Source organism: Lonchura striata, chromosome 1, assembly GCF_050655825.1.
Source record: "Lonchura striata isolate lonStrDom1 chromosome 1, ASM5065582v1, whole genome shotgun sequence".
Taxonomy (NCBI): domain Eukaryota; kingdom Metazoa; phylum Chordata; class Aves; order Passeriformes; family Estrildidae; genus Lonchura; species Lonchura striata.
Genome location: NC_140703.1, coordinates 89,212,011 through 89,237,289, shown reverse-complemented (window position 1 = coordinate 89,237,289; position 25,279 = coordinate 89,212,011). Strand labels below are relative to the sequence as shown.

At 44.9% G+C, this 25,279-nt stretch overlaps 2 protein-coding genes across 7 annotated transcripts in view; one reads left to right on the top strand and one right to left on the bottom strand.

Annotated features, from left to right (window-relative positions):
• Positions 1-825, bottom strand: part of MAP4K4 (mitogen-activated protein kinase kinase kinase kinase 4) — a 163,382-nt gene extending 162,557 nt beyond the window's left edge. For all 5 annotated transcript variants that reach the window (XM_077781543.2, XM_085582808.1, XM_077781544.2 and 2 more), the window contains exon 1: positions 123-825. In XM_077781543.2, the coding sequence (XP_077637669.1) occupies positions 123-179 (57 nt within the window). In that variant the 5' untranslated portion in view covers positions 180-825. The remainder of the gene's footprint in view (positions 1-122) is intronic.
• On the top strand, positions 598-13,642 carry LOC146768757 (uncharacterized). Of its 2 annotated transcripts, none has more exons than XM_085583112.1 (3): positions 598-1,078; positions 2,377-2,448; positions 13,497-13,642. In XM_085583112.1, the coding sequence occupies exons 1-3, from the start codon at positions 598-600 to the stop codon at positions 13,640-13,642; spliced, it is 699 nt and encodes a 232-aa protein (XP_085439238.1). The 2 variants fall into 2 exon arrangements, with proteins under 2 accessions (XP_085439238.1, XP_085439237.1); XM_085583111.1 differs by lacking the exon at positions 13,497-13,642 and adding an exon at positions 8,643-13,311.
• Positions 13,643-25,279: the final 11,637 nt, after the last annotated feature.

Here is a 25,279-nt window from a genome sequence, read left to right as displayed (position 1 = left end):
CGCGCCCGGCACCGGCCCCGGCCCCGGGCCCGGCCGCTCCCACCCCACCGGCCGCGCAGCCCCGGCAAGGGGCGCGCCGACCCCGGGGGGCCCCCGCCCCGGCCCCCGGCACCGGCACTCACCCGCAGGGAGGAAAGGTCGATATCCACCAGACTTTTTGCAGGAGAATCGTTCGCCATTTTCCCGTCTCTTCTTTTTTTTTTTTTTTTTCCTTTAAATATTTTTTTCTTCTCTGTTAAATAATAGCGAGGCCGCTCCCCCCTCCCTGGAGGAGCTGTGAATTGCGCGGAGCTCCGCTCCTCTCCTCCCTTCCGCCCTTCTTCACTCCAGCCCCGCTGGGTTGAAACTCTTCAGCATTGGGAGGGGTTGGCGGGGGGGGGATGATGGATAGATAGATGGATGGTGGGAGGAGGAGGGAAAGGGAGGTGAAGGAAGGGAAGGAAGAAGGAGAAGGGGTGCTGCGGTTTGTCCGTCCGTCCGTCTCCCCGCGCTGCAGTGCGGGGCTGGATCCCCCCGAGGATCCCGGCCGGCCGGTCGGTGGCTGGGCGGGTGAGTCGGTGGGTGCCCGCGCGTCCCCGGCGGCAGCGGGCTCACACCATGTCGCGGCGGCGGCGGCAGGAGCGGCGCCGGTGCCGGCAGCCTCTGGCAGCCTCACGATGCGCCCCGCTCCCTGGCATGGCACGGCACGGTTCGGCCCGGCCGGCGGCGCTCACGCCGGGAGCCGGCAGTGGCAGCCGCGGCCCCGCTCTCGCATGGGGGGGCGGCTCACGCCCAGCGCCGCGGCGGAGCCCCCGCCGCCTCCGAGCCCTCCCCGCGGCGCTGCCCTCGCATCAAACGGCGCCGGGCACCGGCGGGCAGCGGCTGCGCGTCCCGGCGGCGGCGGGGCAGGGGCGCGGGGCTGGAGCGGGGTGCTGCGAGCCAGACAAAGATAGCCGGGGAGGAGGAGGAGGAGGAGGAGAAGGAGGAGGAGAAAAAATATACTGCGAGCGGAGAGAGAGAGAGAGAAGAGAACAGCTCCCCCTTCCCTTCTCCAACAGGAAAAACCGGCGGAAACGCGCCCGCACCAGAGCACTGCTGGGTAAACTCGCGGGGAGAGAGAAAGAGAGAGGGAGGGAGCCAGCGGGCGGGGAGGGAACCGGCCGCGCAGCCTGCCCGCCCCGCCGCCCAACAATAGCCCCGCGGGGCGGGGGCGACCCCGGGCGGCCCTTCCCCGCCGCACCGGCGCTGGGCCCCGCCCGCGGGAGCCCCACGCGTGCCCGGGCCCGGGGCAAGGACGGAGCCCTGCAGCCCCCGCCGCGCCTCTGCGGGACAGCGCGCTCCGTGGGGGCCTGTCACGGCTCGTATGCACCGTGTGGTGGGGATATTTTCCCATCCCCGGTGAGATGACCAGCAAAATGTCACAGTTCCCCCCTGCCTCGAGATCCCAGGCCCACAGGAAAAAAAAAAACATTATGTCGCATGAAGAGATTTCTACAGAAAGACGGCCAAATCCTGGCCCACAGAACCAGACCCATCTCTCATATTTTAACACATCGTTTACTGACAGAGCTGTCTCAGGCCCCCTTCCCGCCCAGAAGAATCCTCTAGCAGAATTTGAATCGTGGAAAAATCTCATTAACCTCACTTGAGCAAGACACATCAGGCAGTTTGACACAAGTGTAAACCTTGGCAGGATTTGTTTCTCATTGAAGTTTTTTATCACACTGATATGGCAAAAGTGTTACCTGCTTGCAAGAGGTCGAGTTTCCTGTGGGAATCGGGGTTTTCCTGTCTTCTAATTTAACCACAAAATTACATATACATAGCTATAAGTATTACAGAAACATACTTTTGAAACAAAGCAAACCTGTTGAGCAGAAAGTGTAAGGATAAATTACCATAACAGTTTAATGGCATACTTCATTTTCACTTTAAGTGTAGATACAAAGAAAGGAAACTTCAGCCTAGACCAGGAAACTTCATTCTCTGTACAGGAACCTATAGTTAGGAAAAGGCAAGTAATTTCAAATGTATTTGATGCTGTGTCTGCCCAAGTGCATGCACAGGAGTAAGATCAAGTCTAGAGATGCAGTAGGTTTTGAAAAGTGTATTTCTACAAAGATTTATTATCATTGGTCTGGTTTGCATTACATGGTAACTCAGCCTTTTTATGTGTAAGGGAAACCTTGGTAGGTCAGATCCATTTCCTGTCTGTCCCAGCATCCATCTCCAGATTTAGCCAGTAGTAGACACTGAGAGAAGATCACAGGGATACTTTAACCATCCAGTAATACTTCCCTGGCTTATTTTACCAACTCTCTACAGCTCAAGGAGTTCTTTAGCAGCATTTGGTGTCCCTGCATTTTGTTTTTTTAAATTGTGTTTTCCTTCCATTAGATTGGCTGTTTACTTTCTGGATTCATACATGCTTGTGGCTCTCGCAGTGTCGTTTGGCAGGGAGTTCCAAAGGTGAGCTAACATGTTGTGTGGAGAGCACCTTTTGCTAAACTAAAAAAAAAAATATGCTGCTGGTTCTTGTTTTGGAAGAGACACCAATCGTTTCCTATTCATTTTCTTTATTATGTTCATTTTTTAGACTTCTGGTGTGTTTTCCCCTTGGTTTTTGCCAGCTAGCAAGTTCTGGTCTTTTTAGTGATACCACAAATGGAACTCATTCTATATTTGTCCTTCATTGAACCATTTCTAATACCTTCCTTTTTGACATGGGTAAACAGATTTCCATCTCATGTTCATGCTGGCTTCCCCGTGCAGCATCATTGTGATGTCCTCGTTTCTAATCCGCTCCTGATCCTTCCCTTCTTCACTGTTGGGTATGAATATGACATTCCTGTGGTACATGCCTATTATAACTCCAGGATCCCCTTCTGTAATGTTAATACCACCTCAGAGACGGTTGTTGTGTATTTCTGAATGCTGAAAGATTTTCAGGCCCAAATTCTGAATTCTGAGTTTTCCAAGCCCAGGACGTAACAACTTCCTTGTGCCTCTGAAAAGTACAGGCCAGGATTTTAGAGATGAGGATCTGAGCCCATATACACATTTTCACCATTCATATTTTCACCAACAGATGTCATTTCACCAGACCTCTGATGTGGCTCCACCACAGTGTTCCTTCTCTGCTTTAAGTTTTTATTTTATTAGAGTGAGTTCAGTTCTTTGGCATGTTTTTGTATTACACTAAAGACTGCTAAAGTGCTAGCAACAAGATTGTGAATTCTTGAAAAGTAAGCCATCCTCTATCTTTAGGGGAAAAAATAGTTTTCATAAAGCAGTAAATGCTTTATGAAGAGAGCTTCCTGCTAGTTCCCAGAGTGAAGCACCACGATGCCTCACCTTCCTTTTTCTTCTACTCAAGTGAAGGGATGAAAGGCTTGCTTTTTTGAGGAAGAAGCCTCTTCAGCTGTGGCCAAAACCACTCTCTTCACATGTTCATCATGCTCTTCACCAGCTCAGTGTACATAACCAGTTTGAAAGTCCAAAGGTTGAAAGACCAAACCTAAAACCACTGGAAAGAAGAAGAGCAATCTGTTTTAACTCTTCCTCATAGTGAAACCAGCAATGCTGAAGTGAGACAGAGTGAGACAGCCATCAAAAATCATAACGAAGACTAAATGCAAGGAAATGCATTTTCAACCCTGTGGATCATCTCCCCACAGAGCACACATGTTTTTTCTAATGACAAACTTCAGAAGATGTATCAAAATATCTGAGTCCACTGGGGAGCAAAGCAGGAGAAAGCTGGGACCTGTGTGCTGCTTTCCATCACCCTCAGACACAGTTGCACCCATTCCTGCTCAAAGTGCTCATAGCAGTGAAGGGAACAGAGGAGTTGAAGCTCCCTGAGCAGTTTCAGTATCCCTGAAAGAGGGGTCCTGAGCTTCCCTTTCTCTGACCATTTATTCCTATTGAATGGTACCCTTGTGTGGATATGAGCATTCCTACAGCTACATAGTGAGCCAGGACTCATAGCAAAGCTAACCCACAAAAGGAAAATAACTTCTAATGTTATTATTGATCAATTCCTTGGGCTGTTTCATCACGTGTCTCCTTGAGCTGATGTGTTAACAAAAGGGAAACCGAGGGGTCAGAAACTAAGTGGAGGGCAGGAAGTGTGACCACAGCATTGCCTCTTGGTTGCGGCTGTGGCTTAAGCCAATTTCAACTCTCAGTGGACCCATAGGGGTAAAACTAGAGAAACTTCCTTCCTTACTGGAAGAGACACTGTGGGAGTGATGGGAACTCAACATTTATGTTGTAGCCACAAAAGAAATTCCTTGCCCTCTATTTTTTTTCAAGTTATTTGAAATTGTCTTTGTTCTATAATTTTCCACTTCTAATATGCCAGGGCTCTAATCACTGACCAGAGATGCAGAGGTCATCAACTGCACTAACTTTTTATGAGCTTAATCATCAACAGTATTCAAGAAGATGAGTAAAGAGACAGGAAGTTCTGAATTTTCATTTTGTTCTACTACTGATTCATCCTATAGCCTTGGGGCATCTCATTTCCTGCTTCCACTCTCGTTCTCTATGTGGAAAATGGGAGTGATTTTGACCTCCTTTATAGTGTGAAGTATTAGACATGTACCCTGTCATACTCTGGGGAAATTGTTCTCTCCTTGGCTGAAACAATCCCTGAGGGAGGCTCAAGCTAGGGTGATAAGTAACAGAGGACAGGGTAGTGAGTGGGGCTGAGTCAGGCTTTGCATAGTCCAGCTCTCCTGCTGCACATGGAGCAGAAGGAGGCTGGGAGACTTTTCCTCATGCTATTTATTGCAACACATACTGGGAGTAGATCAGTTACAAAAGGATGCCATACAATCAGCCTCCCTCTAGCTTAGGCTCCTCTCCTCCTCTGCTGTTTCCACCACCCCTATCTCACACCTCCATGTGAAAGCTGCTCTGTGTGATCTCTGCAGGCACACCCAGGTTTTCTCATGCTGCATCTTTACAATGTCATATGGGGTGGACATGTTCCTGCAGCTCTGATTGCCCAGTTGTGCACACACTGCTGCTGGTGACATCCTGCTGCTTCCCGCTCCTCAGGATGCTGCATTGCCTCCCACACTGATGGGTTTCCCTCATTCCAGCATGCAGGAATCAGGCTCAGGCACATAGCCGGGCCCAAGCTTGGGGATGCACATGTAGATGATGATGTAGGTGACATGAAGATGCACAGGGCCAGAAAGGAGCAGCTTTCCACCAGCTGTACTCTTTGAGGCCATCACTGCCCACACCCTGGCTGGCTTCCTCTGTTAGCATTTTGGGGACTGGATTGAAAGGACTCCTGAAATACAGGGGATGTCTAAATATAGCAATCCTGCTAGTGCAGGAAGAGTGGCAAAGTGAGTCAGAGCCTTTCCACAGCTGCTCGGTACCATGCAGGGAGGCACAGTACAGTCAGCACTGTCAGCACTTTGGAGGTGCCCACCTTTCTCCATCCCCTGCCAGGCTCCACATCTGTGCTGTTTTTTCAGCTGTGCTGGTATGGCTTCTCTGTATTGTGGTCTGGTAGCTAGACTGATCTTAGCAAAAAGGAATACACCATTTTTATTTTTTTGCAAGTTTTGCTTTACCTCCCATTAATGCCCTGCTTTAAATGAGTGGTAGGCAATTTGGTGAGAGTGGGAATTTCTCAAGTTGTTATTGCATAGAGATCTAGGTACCACAAAACCATGTCCTGAAAATAATTTTGGGAAGAATTACCTCAAATGGCACTGCAGAATAGCCTAAGGGGAAAAGTTAATCTTAGTCCTATAATAATTAATATCACACTTGTGCAGTAGTGGAGCACCCAGCATTTTTTATTTAATCCAGATTACAAATGAGCATATGCAAATTTTCATATGAAAATAACATAATACAATTTTTATGCCATTTGTTTATGCTGGTTGTGATGAAGTAAGATGGTACCTGGTCCATTTAAAGTCATAGGCCATGAGAAGCAGATGGCTGAAATGGTATGAAGTTTGCTGGGACAACATGCTTCCAGAGAAATCTGAACAAATCTAAACCAGCAGAGTGAAGTTCAGAAATTTGCATCACCTAGCTGGGGTATTTTGAATCTGACTCTGAACATGCTCACATAGGATTTGCATCCATGGAGCCATAGTCTCTGTGAGGAGACTGCTTCTGCACAGAAGAAAGAGTGATTTCATGTTGCCACACTGTTTTCATTGACTCCACATCCCTGACTGATCTACTCAGACTGAACTCACAGTACAGTCCAGAATCTTGTACTTCATATCAGACTGTTGTCAGTCCTGCAGCTAGACTTAAACCAGGCAATGATGCAAAAACCTGGCATAAAAAATACTGTTGCATGCTTGGGCTAGTTGAGAAGATCCCATGTGTATTTCTGTACACTGCCCGTGTTCTAGGGTTTTAACAAGCTCGCTGTTTCTGAGTCTGCTATCTGTCACACAAAGCACACAATTACTGAGTGTGACTGCCTGTCACAGGCTATCTCTGCTTGTAGCTAAGCTGGCTTGTAGCTATCTTCCCATGACCCAAGTGTGACACTTATTTCACCTCTTATACAGGGCCCTGAGCCATATCTGTAGTGGCTGTGAGCAAACTCTTTTTCCTCCCCATCTGACTCAGAACTCCTCAGGGAGTATTGTCTCTTCTCACATTTGTCTTGATGTGCTTTATCTCACAAAAGGGCACCTGGGGATGCTCACCCAGAGTTTCTGGGATCTGTCTTCAGGAGAGACAACCTGCTTATGCCACATTTGCGCCCTCGAAGAAGAAAAGTTGCTTTGCCAACATGACAGTGGCTGTGGCTGTGCAGGCATTTACAGGCAGTGCTTGTGCAAGGATCTCCCAGGCCTTCCCCACAAAGCACATGGGCATGTATCCTATGCTTTTCCTTCTGCTCTTTGGCTCATGTCACTGCATTGTCCTTACGAGAGCCATGTGATCAAACAGATAATTATTGGAAATAACACCTGTTTTCAGATTTTATTTTGTTTTATCCAGCTCTGTTGTGTCCATAATGTGGTGAAAGCAGAAAGGCAGTGAGTGGGGATGTAGTTGTGTTGCTCTTTTAGAGCCCTTCAGCTTATATAAACAGAGTTCAAGTTGAGTCTGCAAGCCTGCCAGGCTCGTGACAAAATCAGTGGGGATCACCTTTCAAGAACTGGGGCCTCGTTTTGGCATCACCCTGAACATAGTCTTGATGTGCCATATAATGAGTCAAACATGCCATGATGAAGTGATACAAATCACTGAACCTTTATGAACTTATTCTGTCAATTCTAATGTGTCCAAAAAATTCTGAGGGAGTCATTTTGTCACAGAACATCTAACAGGGGGCTTCTGCAAGGAATCTCTGAGAGCATAAATTCCTGCAGTGCCCCTGGTCTGAGTACAGCTGTCTTTAATTCTGAAAATGTATCCCCACGTTGAACTTTGTGCACTGTGCAAGCTCCCTGTGAATTCATATACCTTTGAGAATTGTGACTTAGTGAGGTAAATTATAGAAGTTGAAATTAAAGTGTAGAGCATGTATTTTAAACAAACATTAAAGCTACTGAAGTCTGCCCTTTGAAAGCTTTCTTCTTCAGTTTCCGAGTCGCTTTTATTTGAACACTGAAGGTATTTTCATTTTGTGTTATATTTGACAATGAGTGGAGTTGTGTTTGGAAAGTAACTTTAAAATGAAAAGTGAATTAGCACGAAAATGCAAAAGAAAGGGGGAAAAAAGGCTTAGGTGAGAATTAACTATCCTTTCAAATGAAAAATTAAAACCCCAGTGCTATTAAAGGAAATTTAAAACCATGTAAGAATTTCCACAGTTAATATGTAGGTTTAATTATTTTAAGTTTCCCTTTCATTTCATACAGCATGACGTCCACAGAGGCCATAATTTCAGGAAACTCTGGCTTTGTCAATGAAGCTAACTTAAAATGTTCCCTCTGCTCCCTTCCCTGGTGCCCTGTACCTGGCTTCACACCTCTCCATGGGCAACAGCTATTGCCAGAACAAGGATTTGCAGGGTTAAGCCCACATCAGTGGAAAATAATATTCCCCAGAAAGAGTGAATCAGTTCTGACGCCTGGCAGTGACATCACCAAGAAGGCCATAACAGCAAAGCAGCACAAGTGAAATGGTGAAATAGCATTGGCAACTTCTCCACCAACAAGGCCGAGATCTCATGAGGCTGCTGCTGACATGCCAATAGAAATACAAAAGAAAGGTCCAAGAGAAGGGACAAAGCCTCTAGGCTGATATAATCTTAAAAAAGACACCAGCTTGTTGTAATCAATGTCTGAAATGGGAAGGGCCGTTGATTGACACAAGATAATCCTCCAGGTGTTGTTTCTTAAACAAAATGTTGTCATCAAAATACAGTAAAATGTTGAATGTTATGGGGCATTGCTGGGTTTTGATAGAAGGCAAAGTATTTTAGCTACAGTTTGGCTTTCAGAGGCATTTTCTGTCTATTTCTAGATCTTGCTAATTTAACAAGGGGCTCTTCTGTATGATACATTTACCCTCTGTGATCTGGCTTTAAGTAATCCAATTATGAGGGCTGCTGTGACACAGCAGTTTGGTGAAGTTCCCTGGTGTAACTGTTAGTGAAGAACTCCTAATCAATGTAATAACTTTTTTTTTTTTTTGAAATGTGATATTTTAAGGATCTTCTGGTCATAACAGAAACACTGAATATAGAGGGTCTACAGAGAGCTGTTATATCCAGATAAAACATGTGGGCTTCCCCTGGACATTTGGAGAAGTGAGCACCTCCAGGGTGAACATTCAGGTTCTTCTCATCATGAAACAAACAATGAAATGGAACAGAGGAATGGTATCTTAGCAGTCATGGTTAATTTGGAGGCTGGACCCTTTGCTGGAGACATCTCAGGTTGGTGTGATTGATTAATCTCTTGTAACCAGGCAATGCTTTTTCATGCAATGCCAGTTTTTAAGATTTTCAATGCAGTCATGCATGCTTTGGAAACTATTTACCCATTTAAGTAGCAAAGTAAAGTCAGGGTGACAGATATTTAACTGCTGTGAATTAGGGTAGCCCTTCTGAAACTGCCTGGAAGCTCTGATGACCAACTTCTCCCATTTAAGACTGCTGGTTTTATTATGCACAGACATCATCAGAAACAAAGTTGTTAGGCAGTGGTGAATAGGCGATTTGGCCTTGGCTCAATTAGCCATGAAATGGAAAAACAGGAAAATTTATACAAAGAAAAGAAAAACAACCCATGATTTCCCAACAGCACTTTGAAAACTTTTTCTGCCTCTTTGATAATTGTTGTTCCCTCCTCTCACAGGCCCAGCCTGGAGCCGTTATTTGAACTATGTGTAAATATATAGGGAGAAATGATGAGATAAAGGCATACACCACAGGAGGAAGTCCCAGTTCAGGAAGACAAGTACTAAAGGTGGTAGGGTGGCATGCAAATGTGCACTTCTGAATAAGGGCATTCCCCCAGATTAGATGCTAAGTACTTGGCAAGAGGCTTTTCAGAGTTCCTCAGAACACTGCCAGGTGTACTCAAACCCTGCCTGCAGCTCCTTGCCTGATCAAGCCCTTGATTTCCTACAGGAAAGAAAGGCTGTCTTTACACTGATGTTGGGATCTGAAAGCCAGCTCACTGAGGATGAATGTAAGCTCAGCAAAATAGTTTTCTCTTGCACATGTATTTTGACAATATTGGGGGTAAAAACCTCTGGAGCTGGACTGTTCCTGATCTACATGGAATTACACCACTGCAAGAAGAGGTGGAGATTATGCATTTCCACTGAGGTGGACACTTGTCCACAGGTCCAATAGGGCCTGTTCACCTAGGTCCTGTCTAGCTCTTCACTGGGCTCAGCTGTAAGAAAAAATGTATTTTCATACTATTGAAAAGGAAATACCAAATGAGAGAAGTTAATGAGTTTTAGTAAGGGCCACTGACCTTAGCACTAGGTATTTTAAGCAATTTTTTATAGTTAGCCATATTCCTCTCTCCAACACAATAAGACAGAAACACTTTATGATTTTTTTGATGATGAGATTTAACACTGTCAAGGTGTAAAATTATATTTAAATATCAACCTTTTCCCTGCATCCCACAGCAGTTTCCAACATGTTTGCATACTACATTTTACAGGACAGCAGCTAATATCTATACTTGATAATACTTAAGTCTTATATAGTTGTCTGACATCTCTAAGCACTTCAGGAAAAAAAAAAAAAACCCACATTATTGTCTTTATCAAAGTTCTGAGAAATTTGAGGTCACAAGTTCTTTTATACCAGGAATTAATTTAGGATTTGAAGTACCTAATTTGAGATTAACTATTTTCATTCACACTTTGCATGTTATTTTTCTCATCAGTTTACTTTTTTCATTTACTCTTTCTCAATCCTTTTCTTTTTCTTCAATGTTAACATTCCAAAATGATGCAGCTACCTAGAAGTTATGGCCTCCCTTGAAAAATCCTGGGGCTAAGCATCTTGCCCAAAGATCACTTGCCTGATGAAATCTGGAGCTATACTGCCTTTTCCCAGAGCCATTGGTGCAACATTAGAGTCAAGCTCCTAGACTGACTGTCTGAGGCACCCAGGACCACACTGCACCCCAGCACTCTTGGCACCACCACAGGGTGTTAATGCCATCTGGCTTCCTGTAGTGCATGGAGGCATCATGCTGCACAGCCAAACTACCTCTGCCAAGTCTGATCAGTTCTCTGGCTAGATGCTGTCCAGATGTGTGCCAGACAGTGCAAAAAGGGAAAACAGTTTTGTGCTGTGTTGTCTTATCACATTTCAAAAGAAAAAACAAGACAGGTTGTGTCTTCTCACCATCCCTTCAAGCCTTTGACCCAGCCTAGGGCCTGTCACTGCCAAGGACACACATTACCTCCTTGCTGCTTGGCATTGCAGGCCAAGGATAGTTTATGACTAAATTCAATCAACAGTGTGATGCAGTGATGATCTGCCTTTGTAAGACCCTATTGATGGTTGTATGCAAAGAAATCTGCAAAAATTGCAAAGAAATATCTAAGACATATCCTTACCAAGACATCTTGTCCACAGCCCTCTTCTGTCCACTGCAGAAACAGTAGCATGGGCTGATCAAGTAAGCAGTTCTCTAGACTCCCCTGGACTGTAAGGGGCCCAGCCACAAAAGAAATCTATAGGGTTGGGTTTAGGGCTCTTGACTTTGGTCCAGAGGAGTCCCATTACTCAAAGTGCCCTTGACCTGCACCCCTAAAATAATCAGTCTTGGAATAAAACTATAGGATTCCATCCAACCCCTAGATCACGTGTATGAACTTTTAATCTGCAGTGCTCTGGGGTTTGCCTGTCCCTATCAGTTGTCTGTTTGTTTAGTCCTCTTTGTAGGCAAAGAGACATTCATCAAATTTGACTCATTTTATGGTGTGTAAAAATTTACTCTAGGCAATAACAGACTTCTGCACAAGTATCAGAGGTGGGAATCATCCTAAATGTTGTAAGATGTCTACAGTATAGAAGTCCAAACTTGACCTCTTCACTCCTCACTCTCCTCATAGTAGTCAGCAAAGAAAGAAGAGCAGCTCTTGGCCATGATTCATCTCATATGAAATAGGTCACATGAGTCGCTCTCTAGAAATGCCTCTTTCTCTGTGTTAACTCCAAAGGGAGTCTAGATACACTACTCAGACATAAATGGTTACGCTTCAAATGTTCAGAGTTAGATGGGATGAATCCCCTTGTCTGGTCTTAATACCTTATGGAACAATTTTTTTTATACTCCCCATATAAGCTGTGCATTTGACTGTTGGTCAGGTGTCTCTGAGTATCTGCTGCATTAGAGCTAATTTGTTCCTTCACCCAGGAGTGCCAAACAACACTTCATCAAGATGGTTAAGGATAAGGATAGTGGGATTGAATGCAAGACATAAGAATCAGCAAATGGGATCACAGAACAGTTAAGGCTGGGAGGTAGGTGCCTCTGAGAATTGTCTAGTCTGACACCTGGTCAGTTGCTAGTGCAGGTTGCTTAGGAGTGGATACAGTCAGATTTTGACTATTTCCAAGGATGGAGACTCCACAGTCTGTCTGGATGGTCACTCTGGGTGGTTACCCTTTCAGTAGAGAAGTGGAGGAGGGACGGGGGCAGTTAATGTTGAAATGCTATTTCTCGTATTTCCATTTCTGCCAATTGCCTCTTGTCATTTAACTGGACACCACTTAGAGTGTGACTTCATCTTCTTTTGTCACACCACTGAGTATTCATACACAAGGGTCAGATCCCCCTGAGCCTTCTCTTTTCCAGGCTGAACAATCCCAGCTCTCTCAATATCTCATCCCTTCATTATCTTCATGGCCCTTCACTGACTTGTGCAGCAAGTTCCTGTCTGTGTTGTACTGGGGAGCTGAGAACTGAACCCAGAACCTCTCACGTGTCTGTCTACCAGTGCTGAACTGAATGGGAATAATCACCTCCCTCGACCTGCTGGTGACCCTCCTCCTAATGCAGCCCAGGGCCTGCTGACATCATCTTGAGGTATTGCAATAGACAGGGGCAGAGGGCAGCTGCCAGCATGACTGTAATTCACTGCCCAGGAATGCCAGAAGCATGTCTTTCAGTCAAAGAGCAGCAGCCTTTAGGCAAGCCAAGAACAGGATGCTGGGGATGATGCTTCACAGGGAAACTGTCTGGGAGGGCAGGTAGGAAGTTTGTGGGGAGAACCCTATTCTAGTACTCCCAATTCATTGCATTGCTAGTGAAAGAAGAGCTGTGTGATAACTTGGAATCATTTAGGAAGGAAAAGATCCGTCACTGTGGGTGATGGGTTGCTGGTAGGAAAGCACCAGCTGCTCTCCATAAAATAGGAGATTTTGCCTGTTGCTGGCAGATGGGGTAAAAAAAAAAAAGAGAGGGTAGGTGTGAAGTGAGGAGAAAGGAGTGACCAGACATAAGCAGATATGCAGATGGAATTGCATGTGGTCTTTCTTGCTCCAGAGCCACATCTCTTAAAACCTTTGCCATGATTGAAGGTAAACGGAGTGTCCTTTTAATCATTCTTTTAAGGATCCTGTTGGAAGGAGCCACCACTACCCTTGCCTGGACTGTGAAGAACCATGCTCTTCTGAAGGATGTTCTCCACTCTGGCTCTGGAGTTGTATTGCATTGTGCAGAGTACTAGGAAACCTTCAGCCTCTCTTTAAGATCTGCAAGACAGATAAAAATGGAACTCTTATTCTTGTGGAGATCCTCAGCAAACAGCTACAGAATGTAAATGATCAACAGCCATGATGGAACATTATTTCTGTTCTTGAAATAAATTCTTTTGCCCTAGAAGTGGGTCACAGTATGGGGCCAAGCTTCCATTATCTAAAGCACAGGATTATCCAGACAAATATAGCATACAAGTAATTTTCTTGATAGTTTGGTACAACACTCACAAGCAAAACTTGTGAGAAAACTGGGTTTGTTATATTATGACCTCCAGCATGTCACCTAAGCTCTTCTTGGGTCTTTGTTTCTCATCTCTTCCAGAAAGGCACTGTGATAAAGAATACATGGCTGGTGAGTGCCAGCAGATGGACTGGGGCTGCTGTTCTGCAGTGGTCAAATATCTTCCCAACCAGGTGGGCTCATTTCTCCTCCCTCACAGCCCAGCTGGTCTTGGGCCAAAGCACTAGCTGGACACAGCTCTGTGTTTCCGTCCAGTTGGAATGGTGATATGGCTGTGGGGGGACCCCAAGAGCACCAAGATGGAGCCTGGGCAGGGAAGAGCTGGGTGGTGGGAGTTCTCCAGCAGTGACCTGCACACTCTTGCAGGAGTGACCCAGCAAAACACCATCTCCGTTCTGCACACAGGCTATTTACAGTGTGTCCTCTTAGCTGTGAGGGGACATTTGTAAAAGCTTTAGCCACCTGAATGGGTCACTGAAGAATGCTGCCAGGGATTTTTTTTTTCTTCTGGTTTTCCTAGTCCACTGAAAAATGACTTGTGTATTGGTGGAGATAACAAGAAGTGCTCACTGAAATAAAAATTGCCAGCATTCAGCAGGGTGGCACCCCTGCTTAGTGCATGCTGTAAAATTCCAGCAGGCAAGGAAAGCCACTTGGCTCTTGTTCAGGAACTGGCAGGAAACAACCCCCACTAAGCTGTGATTCAACACCAAGGGGAAAAAAGAGAAAGAAATCTCTTCCTCTGTAACAGGGAACATGGATGAACACAGGTTAATAAAGCTATGCTGCCCTGTCACATCTGGAGACCCTGGCTGGAGAGGGAAAAAAAATCCAATTATCTCAAACTGGCCTTACTGTAGTGGCCCTAAATCAGTCCCTAGAGAGCTGTTGTACCACATAACTGCATCCCGCAGTGATTGACTACATGCTCTACAACGTTTGCCACAGATGGCAGCCACCAGCCAGCAGAGAGGAGTGCCCATTAGCAGAGAGGCAGAACTCGGCTAAAACTGCCTCCCCCAGCCTCAGAAAGGTGGTAATGGCATGCAGCAGAGCTGCTTCCTTGTAGATGCCCCTCCCATGCAAAAGAGGTTGTTGGTCTAAATTAAAGTTTAAAAAAAAAAAAGAGAAAAAAGGAAAGAAAACAGACCCTACAAAATATTATTTTTCCCCCTCTTTTTTTTTTTTTTACCTCACTGTAAACCACCCAGGCAAAGTGAGAGTTTATAACCTTCCCTTATTCCAGGTGCTAAAGCTTGCTGTGTACAAAAAAAAAAAAAAAACACCACCAAACAAAAAAAAACCACCGTGAGAGCCTGGCTGGATTCTCTCAGTTAGCAGGTGTTGGAAGCCTGCAGGGATCTGCAGGTTAATTAATACTGACTTACCAGGGTTGGGGAGCTTATTAGCCTCCACCCTAAAAATGAGGAAGACAGGAGGAGCCCTCTGGGTGGAAGGCAGGTAATGTTTGTGGGGAGAGAGGAGGCAGGCTGAGGCAGAGCCAACACTGGGGAAGAGGCTTTAGGTGGGGCTTATGAATTCGGTTTTTATCCCTTCTCTTTCAATAAAAGCGAAGTTGAGAGTAAGTGTATTTTTACACTTTAAAACAAGCCTCTAATTTGTTGATGGTTAGCAGGAGCTCTGGTAGCTGCTGTGCAGAAGCCAGATGAAATTTCCCCCCTCTGTAGCCCTTAAGAGCCAAGCAAGTACTTTGGTGTTGCTCACCTTTGCTGTCTCTGGCCTTAAATGAGGATTTTTTAAGTCCCATAAGGGTGTGGGGGGATATATTTGACTTGCTGTGAGAGACCATATGCTTGACTTGCCAGCATCGCTGTGCTCACCTGCCTGCATGTGACATTGCTTTCCAGTCAAATCCAAAATGTCAGGGAAAGCACTGCTGGCCAAAGCCCCGTTGACTGTGGACAAGAGAAGGTGTAATGGGAACAACACAGGAGGTGGATGGATCAACTGATTAGCATAGCTACAGCCCCCAGCATCTCTGCAGTTGTTTATAGTTCAAACAACCGGCTGATGGCACCCACTTGCACCTTCTTGCTCAATGATGTCTCTATCTCCTCCTTCCCCGTCCTCCTCCTTGCCTTTGAGGTGTTGACACGCTGACAAACTCGGGCCTGGCCTCCCCCGGGAGCAGGGCGAGGTTTTCCAGCAGCGCCGGGCCGTGCATCCCACCTTCCGTGCTCTGCTCCTGCCTGCAGCATCCTCGCGCGTCGCCCCAGGCGTCTGCGGCAGCTCCGCGTGGGAGATGTCCCTCCACCGCCACGGGGGTGTCTGCCGAACTGCAGGTCTGATGCCCCGATAGGTATCAGTGAGGCAGAGGGACACGGAGCTCCCTGGAATGAGAGTGAACAAGAATAGGCAGAAAACAGAGAGGCTTGGTGTGGAGGGAAGTGAGAAATGGGGAGTAATCAATTACTTCAGGGGACCTCTGAGAAAGAGGTTAGAAGGGTGACAGGCATAAAACTGATGCCTGTAGATTACTTTTGTCATCTGCTGGGCATGTGAAAGCCTTTTTCTCCTCCAGTATGTCTCATCCATGGTGTGTTCTCAAAGCTAACCTGTGTCAAAATAAGCCCCTGATAATGGCAACAATTGCCTTTGAAAAAGTTTAAAAGAGAAAAACAATACACATTTTTATTTGGGGTGGCGGCAGTGCTGGTATTCCGGAGAGTACTACTAGGCTCCAGGGTATCACCAGTCCCACTTCTCAAGAGAAAAAAATTGTGTTTCATTTCACGTGAGAAATAAGAATGAGCTCGTTCCCATTTCACAGGGTTTGCTGGGATGCCCCTTTACCTCCTCCAGCATCTGCAACCAAGATCTAAAAATCACAGAAGCGATGAGGGTGGTGCACACCGCCCAAGGATAATTCCCAAATTCCTGCCCCCCACACACGTACATCCCACTGAAAGCTGTTGCCTGCAGAGGTTCAATCTCGGGCCACCTAGTGGCACTTCACAGAAATCGGTATTACAGGCAGCTTCAGGATGGGAAGTCCCCAAAAAAGGCAGGAGATTGAGGAGGCGATTCAGCGGCAGCTTAGAGGTACGCTTTGCCGAATTGCCGAATTGCACCGAGAGCCCTTTTTGTGCCGGCTGGGCCATCCTTTGGGATGGACCAAATGCTGAGCATCTCAGCAGGAGGCAGCAGGGCTGCAAAGCCATGCAGCCCCCTGTGCTCAGACCTGGCTTGCCTTGGTTTCCTTTGCACTTTGGTTTCCTAAAAGCACTCGTGTTGCGAGTGCCTTGGGTGAACAGAAAGCCCTCCCTCCTACGTAGAGGATGTTCGGGGGAATGTGGAGGGGCCTTCGTGAGGCTCTGAACAAAGGACTGGGGGGAAGGTTTATTGTCCAGAAGTAGGGAAAGGGGAGAGTATGTCTGGTGCCATATCCCTGCAGGCAGTGCTGGGGGGGAAGTAGAAATCCGTGAAAAGGAAGTCCAGGCAGCCCCAGGGCATTTCCTAGAGTCATAAAGTGCTGTGGAATGGACATCTGAGTCTGGAAGTAGCCAGCTTGCATTAGTAAGTTCTGAAAATGTGAAGCAAAATCATGCTCGACTAGTTCTTTTTTTCTTCTGCTTTCTTGAGAGGGAAACTCAAATCTGCAAAAATCATAATCAGCAGGCCCCCCAAAAGGCAGGTCTTTAAATTTCTTTTAAATTCCATAGCTAGGAAGTTTAAGTGCTGCAAATACTTGTTTTGCATGAGAAGATGCTAAGAATCTCCCAAAGTCATTGCTTGCCAGAGCTAGGAGTTAATAAGGACAGCAAATGTCAAAGGTTTAAAGTAAAATCATGGATAATCACAGTATTAATACAGGTAACTGTATTTTGAATTAATTTCAGTCTTCTCAAAGCCAAAGTTTTCTTTTTTCTTTTCTTTCTTTTGATTGTGTGTTTCATTGTTATTGTCTCTGCAGAACTTAACCCAAAATATCAAAAAGCTAACCAAGACTTTGGTTTAAAGGAAAAATACATAATATGTAGATGCAAGGGTATGGCAAGAATGCAATGATTTGACATATCAATCATTTCTATGGCAACAGAGGAGGATATAACAATACTATATAACTGAGCAGAAGAGACTGGGCAAAAAAGAGATAATTATTTTACACTACCAGTATTTTAATTTATTTGGAGAAATAGAAACACAGAATGCAGAAAACCATATGGGAAATATCCCAAATTATTATTTATAATTCCATATTAACAGTTTACAGAACCAAAAAATATATTGTATGAAAAGAGTGTGTTCCTGTTCTTCCAGGGAGTGTTTGTAAATCTATATGACTGTAAACAAAGGATGTGTTTTGTGAGAGTGTATGTAATACTCTTGGAGTGTGTGATTGCATGTACAGACACAGTGACTGTACTTTAAATATCCACAAAGCTTTTGCCTTTCTGTACCTTTCAGATGAAAATCATAATTTTTAACACAAAGAGTGATCATTTAAATATTTTTCTCATAAATGTATTTATTTCTTCTCCTTTTAGTCACCATGGGTGGGATTTAGCTTGCCTAAATTATAGTGCCTGAATGTGAGATACAGCTTAAACTCCAGTGGTAGAAAAGGAAGACCAAGCCCATACACTTGGTCCAGACTAGCAAGCTACTTTCTTCCAGAGGTTGGTCACAACATTTGGCCAGCCAAATTGTTCTCCAGACTCAACTAACTATATTATCTAGATCCTTACTGCCTGTACCAAGAGCTTAGACACCTTGCTCTCAGGCAGACACTTGGGCTTTAGACACCTGAAGTGCGTAAAGCTGCCTGCCCATTAATGTCTGACGCCTTTTCAGACTCTTCTGGGTTGTTGCTCCCCGTGGAGCTGGTGCCAGACCTGTGGGAGATTATTGGAGCATCAGTTCCCCACTAAGCAAGATAACCAACACCAAATGGCATTAGAGTTGAGGTGATTGCATCAAGCCCTTTAGAGGGTACAGCCGGCAAGGAGTCGGGTGTGAAGTCAATGTGGGCAGTACAGGGAGCAAGTCTGGATCAGCAGGGGATGGGGCAGAGGGCACAGGTACAGCTACAACATGCCATGTCTGGGGGTCCTGTGGGAGGCTAGTCAGGGCAATTACTCTAACACCCTAAAATCAGGGTGAGATGAATCTGCACTTTTGATGTTCATAATGAAGATATCTCCATTTGAGCCTGTCACCCACACTTCCTTTTCAGTAGCTGGGAACAGGAAGTTGTAAAATCTATTCTGAAGATCCGCTATCAAATGAGAGAAATTACTCCCTGGAAACACCTATATCTCTCCTCTGACCACAGAGGGAATCTCAGTGTAGATGGGTTTGCTGTAAAATGGGTTAGAAGAGCCCTTCTAGATGTACCTGTAAGATCCAGAATGAGCACAGACTGAAGTGCTTATGTCATCAGAGATGAGATAAAATGTACACGGATGTAGCCCCACAATGTGGAACCTTCCTATCCATTCACAAGCATTATCTCTATCATGATATTGGAGGTAATATCAACATGAGTTTTTTAGATTAAACACTGATGATGTCACAAAAATATTTGTTGGCTGAACCCTTAAAGGTTATTCTGATTCCTGTCTGGAGGACAGAGAAAGTACATACTACCCCTCACTGCTGTTGCCCATGGGTCTATCTATCTTTGCTGTTAATTCTCTTTAGCTGTCTCTGCATGGCAAGAACATGTTGAAATATTGTTATCTTTAATTTTAGAGCAGGGTCAGGCGTGGAGCAAATACCAGCTCACACACAAAACAGAGATGTGTATTAGGGATGATAAGCAGTAGGCTGACAGCTTTGTTCTTCAGCTTTTCCTCTGTGGGAGAGCACAGACCTCCTCCCATTGCCCAGACAGCTTCCACACCTGACCTTGTAAGAAGGCAATACAGCCCCATATTCCTTTTCTCAAATAGGCAGTAATTAGTCTTGCACACCGTGGTAACTTTCACAATTCTGACATCTCCCTAACAGAAGTGGAAACAAAAACATGAGCTTCCAGAAGGTTGTCTCTTCTCTCAAAGAAAGCCAGACACAACTGTTTTGAATTAAGGTACAAAACAGCCTCCCACACAAGGCCAGAGATGGTGCTGGAAGTCTCCTGCACACCTACCTATAAACACACACTATAATATAGTGTAGATCATAGAATAATTCAGTTTGGAAAGGACCTGGCTGGGTGCCTTCCATCCCTCTGGGCCACCCCTTCACTGGAATGTGGCTCTCTCAGATCATATTGCTCAGGGCCTTGGATAGCTGTTATCAGCATCTCCAAGGACAGGGGCTCCTGAATAAGGGTCTGTCCCCCCTCCATCTCCCAATGAGGTTTGGTTTTCTTTTGATCTGATTGGGATTGCCTTTGTTGCAACCTCTGCCAGCTGCCTCTTGATTTGATTTTGACCTTCATTGTAGCTTCTCATAGTATCCTTAGAGCCAAACTCCCGAAACAAATGAGCAGAGTGCATGGTGGGTGGAAAGCTGGCTGCATTGCTGAGCTTAAAGACTTGTGGTCAGAGGTACAAAGTTCTAGTGGCAGCTGGTTGCTAGTGGCCTCCCTCAGAGGTCAGTGCTTGGGCCAGTACTGCTTAACATCTTTGTAAGGAGCCTTGCTCTGCCCTTTTCACAGTCTGGCACTGCACACAGAAGGCAGGCAGGATGGGCAGGCAGGACTTGTCCTTGCTAGGCCCATGCTGGCTGTCCCCAGCTATCTGTCTGTTCTTCATGTGGCCAGTCACAGCTTCCAGAAGATATGTTTGTAATGGTTAGGCCAACCAGCCTGCAGTTCCTTGGATCCTTTCTCACACTTCAGACGTGACATTTGCAAGACCTCCTTGGAGGCCTTCCCCAATGACCATAGCCTTCCAAAAATGGCAGGAAGCCATAGCTGTCTCTCTTAGCACCTCAGATACATCCCAAGTCCCATGGACTTCTATCCTGCCTGTCTGCAGGCCACTTACATTTTACAATATCAAAGCACGGCCACCTACAATTTGATATTCCGTAGCTGGTGCCTGGAAGGGCAATCTTTTAGCTGTGTTCTTCTAGAGAACTATTCATGTGTTTGTAGTTTTGGCTGGGAGATTAAACAGGAAACCTTTCTGGTCTCCATACCACTGCCTCGCAACTGAAAGTGGCACTGTCTACAGAGAGATACAAGTCAAGTTTTCTTTCCTAAAAAGGCTTGCAAACACCATCCACCCCACCCTTAGAAGCTCTGCAGTCCTTAAAGAAAACTTTAAATCCTCCCTCATAAATGTCTCCAAAACCAACACAACACTCCCTGGAGAATCAGGAACTGGAAAGCAGGTCTGAAATGTTTGCTATTTTGTCTTCCTTCACACTTCTGCCACTGTAAATAACGTACTTGTTCTATGCAATCTCACTTCTTTCTCAGCAGCAAAGGGTAAGATGTCTGCTGGCCAAACTGGCTGCAGGCTCCACATCTGAGGGTGCTGAATGGATCCCTTCACAGCTGACCTGTGGAAGCAGCTTTCCTACCTTTCTTCACAAGGCAGACATCTAAAATGGGCCAGATGTTTCTCACAGGTACTGTGAGTTGAGATGGATGCTGCCTGGAATGCATGTTAAAAAGTGGCACAGGTCTCTAGAAGTGTGTTTCTGGCCTCTATACTGAACCTCCAAATAAACTCCGAGTCACCAGACAGGGCCTGCTAGAAATACTATATCTTTGGACATCTTTAAACAAATCTGGAGGGAAGCAAATGCTAATTCTTCCCTGAAAGCACCAAGCCATCACTACCAAAACCAAAACTACCTCAGGTGATTTTGAAGACAGCACTGATTCCTTAGAAGTTGCAAATTTCCAAAAAGATTTTGTGTGAAAATACATTTTTTGTGCTAGCTATGTCCTTATGCCAACTGTCAGAACATTTCACTGTACACTAGAAGTTCTCTCTTTCACTGGCTTGCATATGGTGATTTAGTTAGAAAATAAGTGTAAAAACTGTGGGTGCCTGTATCTCCATAGGCTTAGCACAGGAGAGAAGACAGTAAGGAATCCAACCCCTTGCTCCCAACAAACATGTTCAGAAGTTGAATGCAGGGATTAGCCTAGATACTCCCTACAACATTGCATCAATGTCATGTTTGCATAGTTACTCCCAGTCCCAAAACAAACAGTAAGGAAATAGTGAATCAGACCACAGAGGTTTCCAGAAACCTGAGCAGACAGACTGACTGAGGTGCTTGTGCAATGAATAAAAGATTGTCATTTCTCCCCAGCCAAACTCACTCTGGAGTAATTTACTCAGTGTTGTATGAAGCACCTGTAGTTTCAACACGAGGACTTTATTATTCTGCTGTAGGCTTGAAGTTGAAAAACTATTCTCTCGTCTGAACAGTACATTCAAGGAGGGTTTTTGCTTCAGGACAGATAATTCCACGATGAACTGAAACTCCTGCTTTCTCAGCTGAGCCATGTCTGCATTCCTAATTCACTGTAGGTTAAACTCTGTAATCCTGATTTGGGTTGTCTGTTAGAAATAAATAGGATTTCCTCAGAGCAGGTATTGATAAAAGATGCAGGTCTAGAACCAACTATACTAGACAGTGAAGTGTTCAATGAATTAACAAGTATTTTGAGGTGAATTAAAATTGGTTTAAATCATAATATGCAAAAAATTTTAAAATATATGTGAAAAATACTAAGCATAAATATTTTTCATTTAATAAATTGCTTAAGATATCCTTGGTTTTACTTTGTGGCTTTTAATCAGCTGTTTTCAGAGGGCTATAATCTGTGCAGCCCCAAATTTATTTGCATATTTATTTTCTAGTGGATCAAACACAACAGATTCAGCAGCTCTTATTTTTCCACCGCAGTTAAGTTTAGAGAAAGCAAAAGCAACTGTAATCTGTACCTTTCAGGTATGAAACATTTCCTTTAAAATTAAAGAGAAAACAGAAAACAAACAGAAAGAACCCTCTTTATCTCAATGCCGAGATAAATCTATCTGTGAAGGTAACACACGTAATGAGGGAGGAAAAGGTGCCAGTAGACAGGTGTGACCTGGCTTTCATTAGCCATATCTTTATCTAACTGGGTGGAGACACAAAAGAAACAAAATCTTTCCATTTAGCTGTGTCATTATGGGGTGAGGCACCCTGGCTTTGGTGCACTGAAACTCTGACAGTGGGTACAGTCATGCTCTCCCACTCCAGTTGCTACATCTCTTTCCCAGCCTCTCAAATGTCACCACTTCCCCAGATTTTCTCATCGCTGGAAAGTGGTTATGTGTCCAAAAAGCACCTGTGTCTATATCCTTCCAACATCCCAGCCCGTTAGTGGTAGAGCAATTCATGGCTCCCATTTTTCCCCTTGTCCCATTTGGTCCTCTGAGGATCTGGGCAGTTCGACTCAACAGGGATAATGCAGATCTCAGATATGTACTTGCTACACCCACTGGCTGCAAAAGAATTTGCACCTGCAGTGCTAAAGTATGATTTGCTCAAAGGAATTTAACAAGAAAGCTGGTCATATAATATACAGAGCCCTGGCCGTGACAGAAAATATGCCCATTAATAGTTTCAGAAAGAGAAAGTTTGAAAAAGGGCTTATTACAGAAAGAGAGAATTTCAGAAAAAGAGCTTATAGCTCTTTCAAGGAGCAAATAAAGCATTTAGGTGCACTGCAAGTAAAACCACATAATTTCATTAACTGCAACTTCTGAGATAGTATAATGGTTTTTCTATTGGTGATTAGAAGCTATTCTGTAAATGCTTCATTAATTTAGCATAAATTATGTGCAGAAATGCAAGGAAAGAAAGACAATGGTGTGCAGGTCACCAGTTGTCAGGAGGAAAGCTTTAGTCCTGCAGCCAAAAAACATGTTGCTTACTGCTCAACATGAGCTGAGAATCAAATCCAATAGCTTGCAGACATCAAATATTTTGCAAACATCAAATAAAATATCTCACAAAGAAAACATAGTTTGAATATTGTTCCAAAATATTTAGGAAATACTTTGAAATGTTTCTATTCAAAGACAGCTGAGAGTTTTTGGTGTTTCACTAGTTCAAACAGGTCAGGTCCAGCATAATTATTATTTTTCTGTTTCTACCAAAAAAGTACAAAAATGCTAACATTTAATATATTTAGCAACACTAATGCTGTAGCTGTAAGCAGCACAAAGGACATAAGGCTTCACTCTGCTATTCAGGGATTAAAATTGGTAAGAGTATTTCACTAACCTGATTTTCTAACAGAGTCACAAAACAGAAACAAGAGGGGCATTTATTGCATGGAGGTTCTGCCTCTCTGAATAAAGGCTTGCTCCCTGTGGAGTAATTTGTGGTGTCAGGGTGAGACCTCACCCAGAGGGACATCCATCCCTTACCTGGTTGAGTGCTGGAGTGCTGGGGAGGATTACAGCCTGGTGCACCTACTACAACACAGCCTGGCTTGTCCCAACAGGGGTCAGGACAGCTTTCTGTGTTGTTGGTGGTACACAGCTGGGTTTACCCATACCTGTGACTTCTTGACAACTCTTCCTACAACTCTCTTAGTGCACCTAACCTGCTGCAAATGTGTTTTTATAAATCACTTCCTGAAGCTTTCAGGTGTCACAGAACGGTCACAGCAACAGAAAACAGGAACCATATAACTCACATCTGTTTACCTTCACCAGCCCAACAGAGCTGAGACCAATCCCAAATCCACATGCATTTCACAGTCCTCACAAAGCCTGGGGGAAGATGGGCAAAGTGGAGAGGAGCACTCAGGACACAGCTTGTTGCCTGTGTTTGTGTCTAAGCTGCCTAGTGCAGCTCAGACAGTAGAGAGCTACTGTACTGACTTTAGTGGCACTTTTCTATGACTCTGTAGGAGATGTGGGCTAGCTCTAAACCCCAGATTATAGCTCTGCAGGGCAGCCTCTCATGTCTCCCCCTCCCCCATCCCACCCTCCCTCAAGAATCTCTCTCTATAGCTGATAGTAAGGATCTTTACCAGTAATGGTATCTGGGCAGCTGCAACCTAAAACTAACCCTCAGCTGGCACTCAGGAGGGATTTTCAATAACCTGCAACATGGCTTGATTTTTCTATGTATAAATACTGGATGCAGCAATGTGATTAATGGCATTGTCTCCTGTCATGAAACAGGGAAGTTTGATCCAGAGCCAGTGCTGGGAGGCAAGAGGAGATGAAGCTTAAGCCAAGATAAGGGTTATTATGGCTCCTTTTCCCCTGAGCTTGCAGGTCTGACCACACACCACCCAGGTCTCAGCTCTTTTTTTAGGCTTTTTAAGTCATGTTAATCTAGCCCAGTGTTCGTGGTCAGAGGTGGTGGTACAAGAGATATTACAGAGAGGAACTACAGAGAAAAATCCTCAGGAAATCTCAGTCCCAAGTGAATTATTTCAGAAACTTTTGATGATGTTTTCCTAACATAGAGCAGGCTGCCAACATCTGATCCCACAGAAGAGAAAGAGTATGTCACAGAAATTGCATTGAGACAGATTGTCAAATCAAGAACTGTCCTTCCCAGACTAGCAATGTGGCATGCCCTCTGGTGAGAAACTGGTGGAATAAAACAGAAAAATTCCCTGATTTTGTAGCCTTCCAGGATTCACTAGCCCACTGTTAGAAGCAATGATATATTTCCTATTTGGTGGAAGATTTAAGACCAGCCTCTATCTAAGCCCTTCAGCTGAGCTTGCATGGTAGGAGGCTATTTCAGAGGTTTATGTGGCTCTCTTCCTGGGACTCTGCATCGCCTTGTTGACTGATCTTTCCCACAGGATCTGCTGAGCCACTGGCTTCTCTGCTGCCTATGTACAAAGAGCTTTCCACCAACCAGGTTCTCCACTTTCTGTGTAGAAAGAACTTGCTGCCAGTTGTTATGTA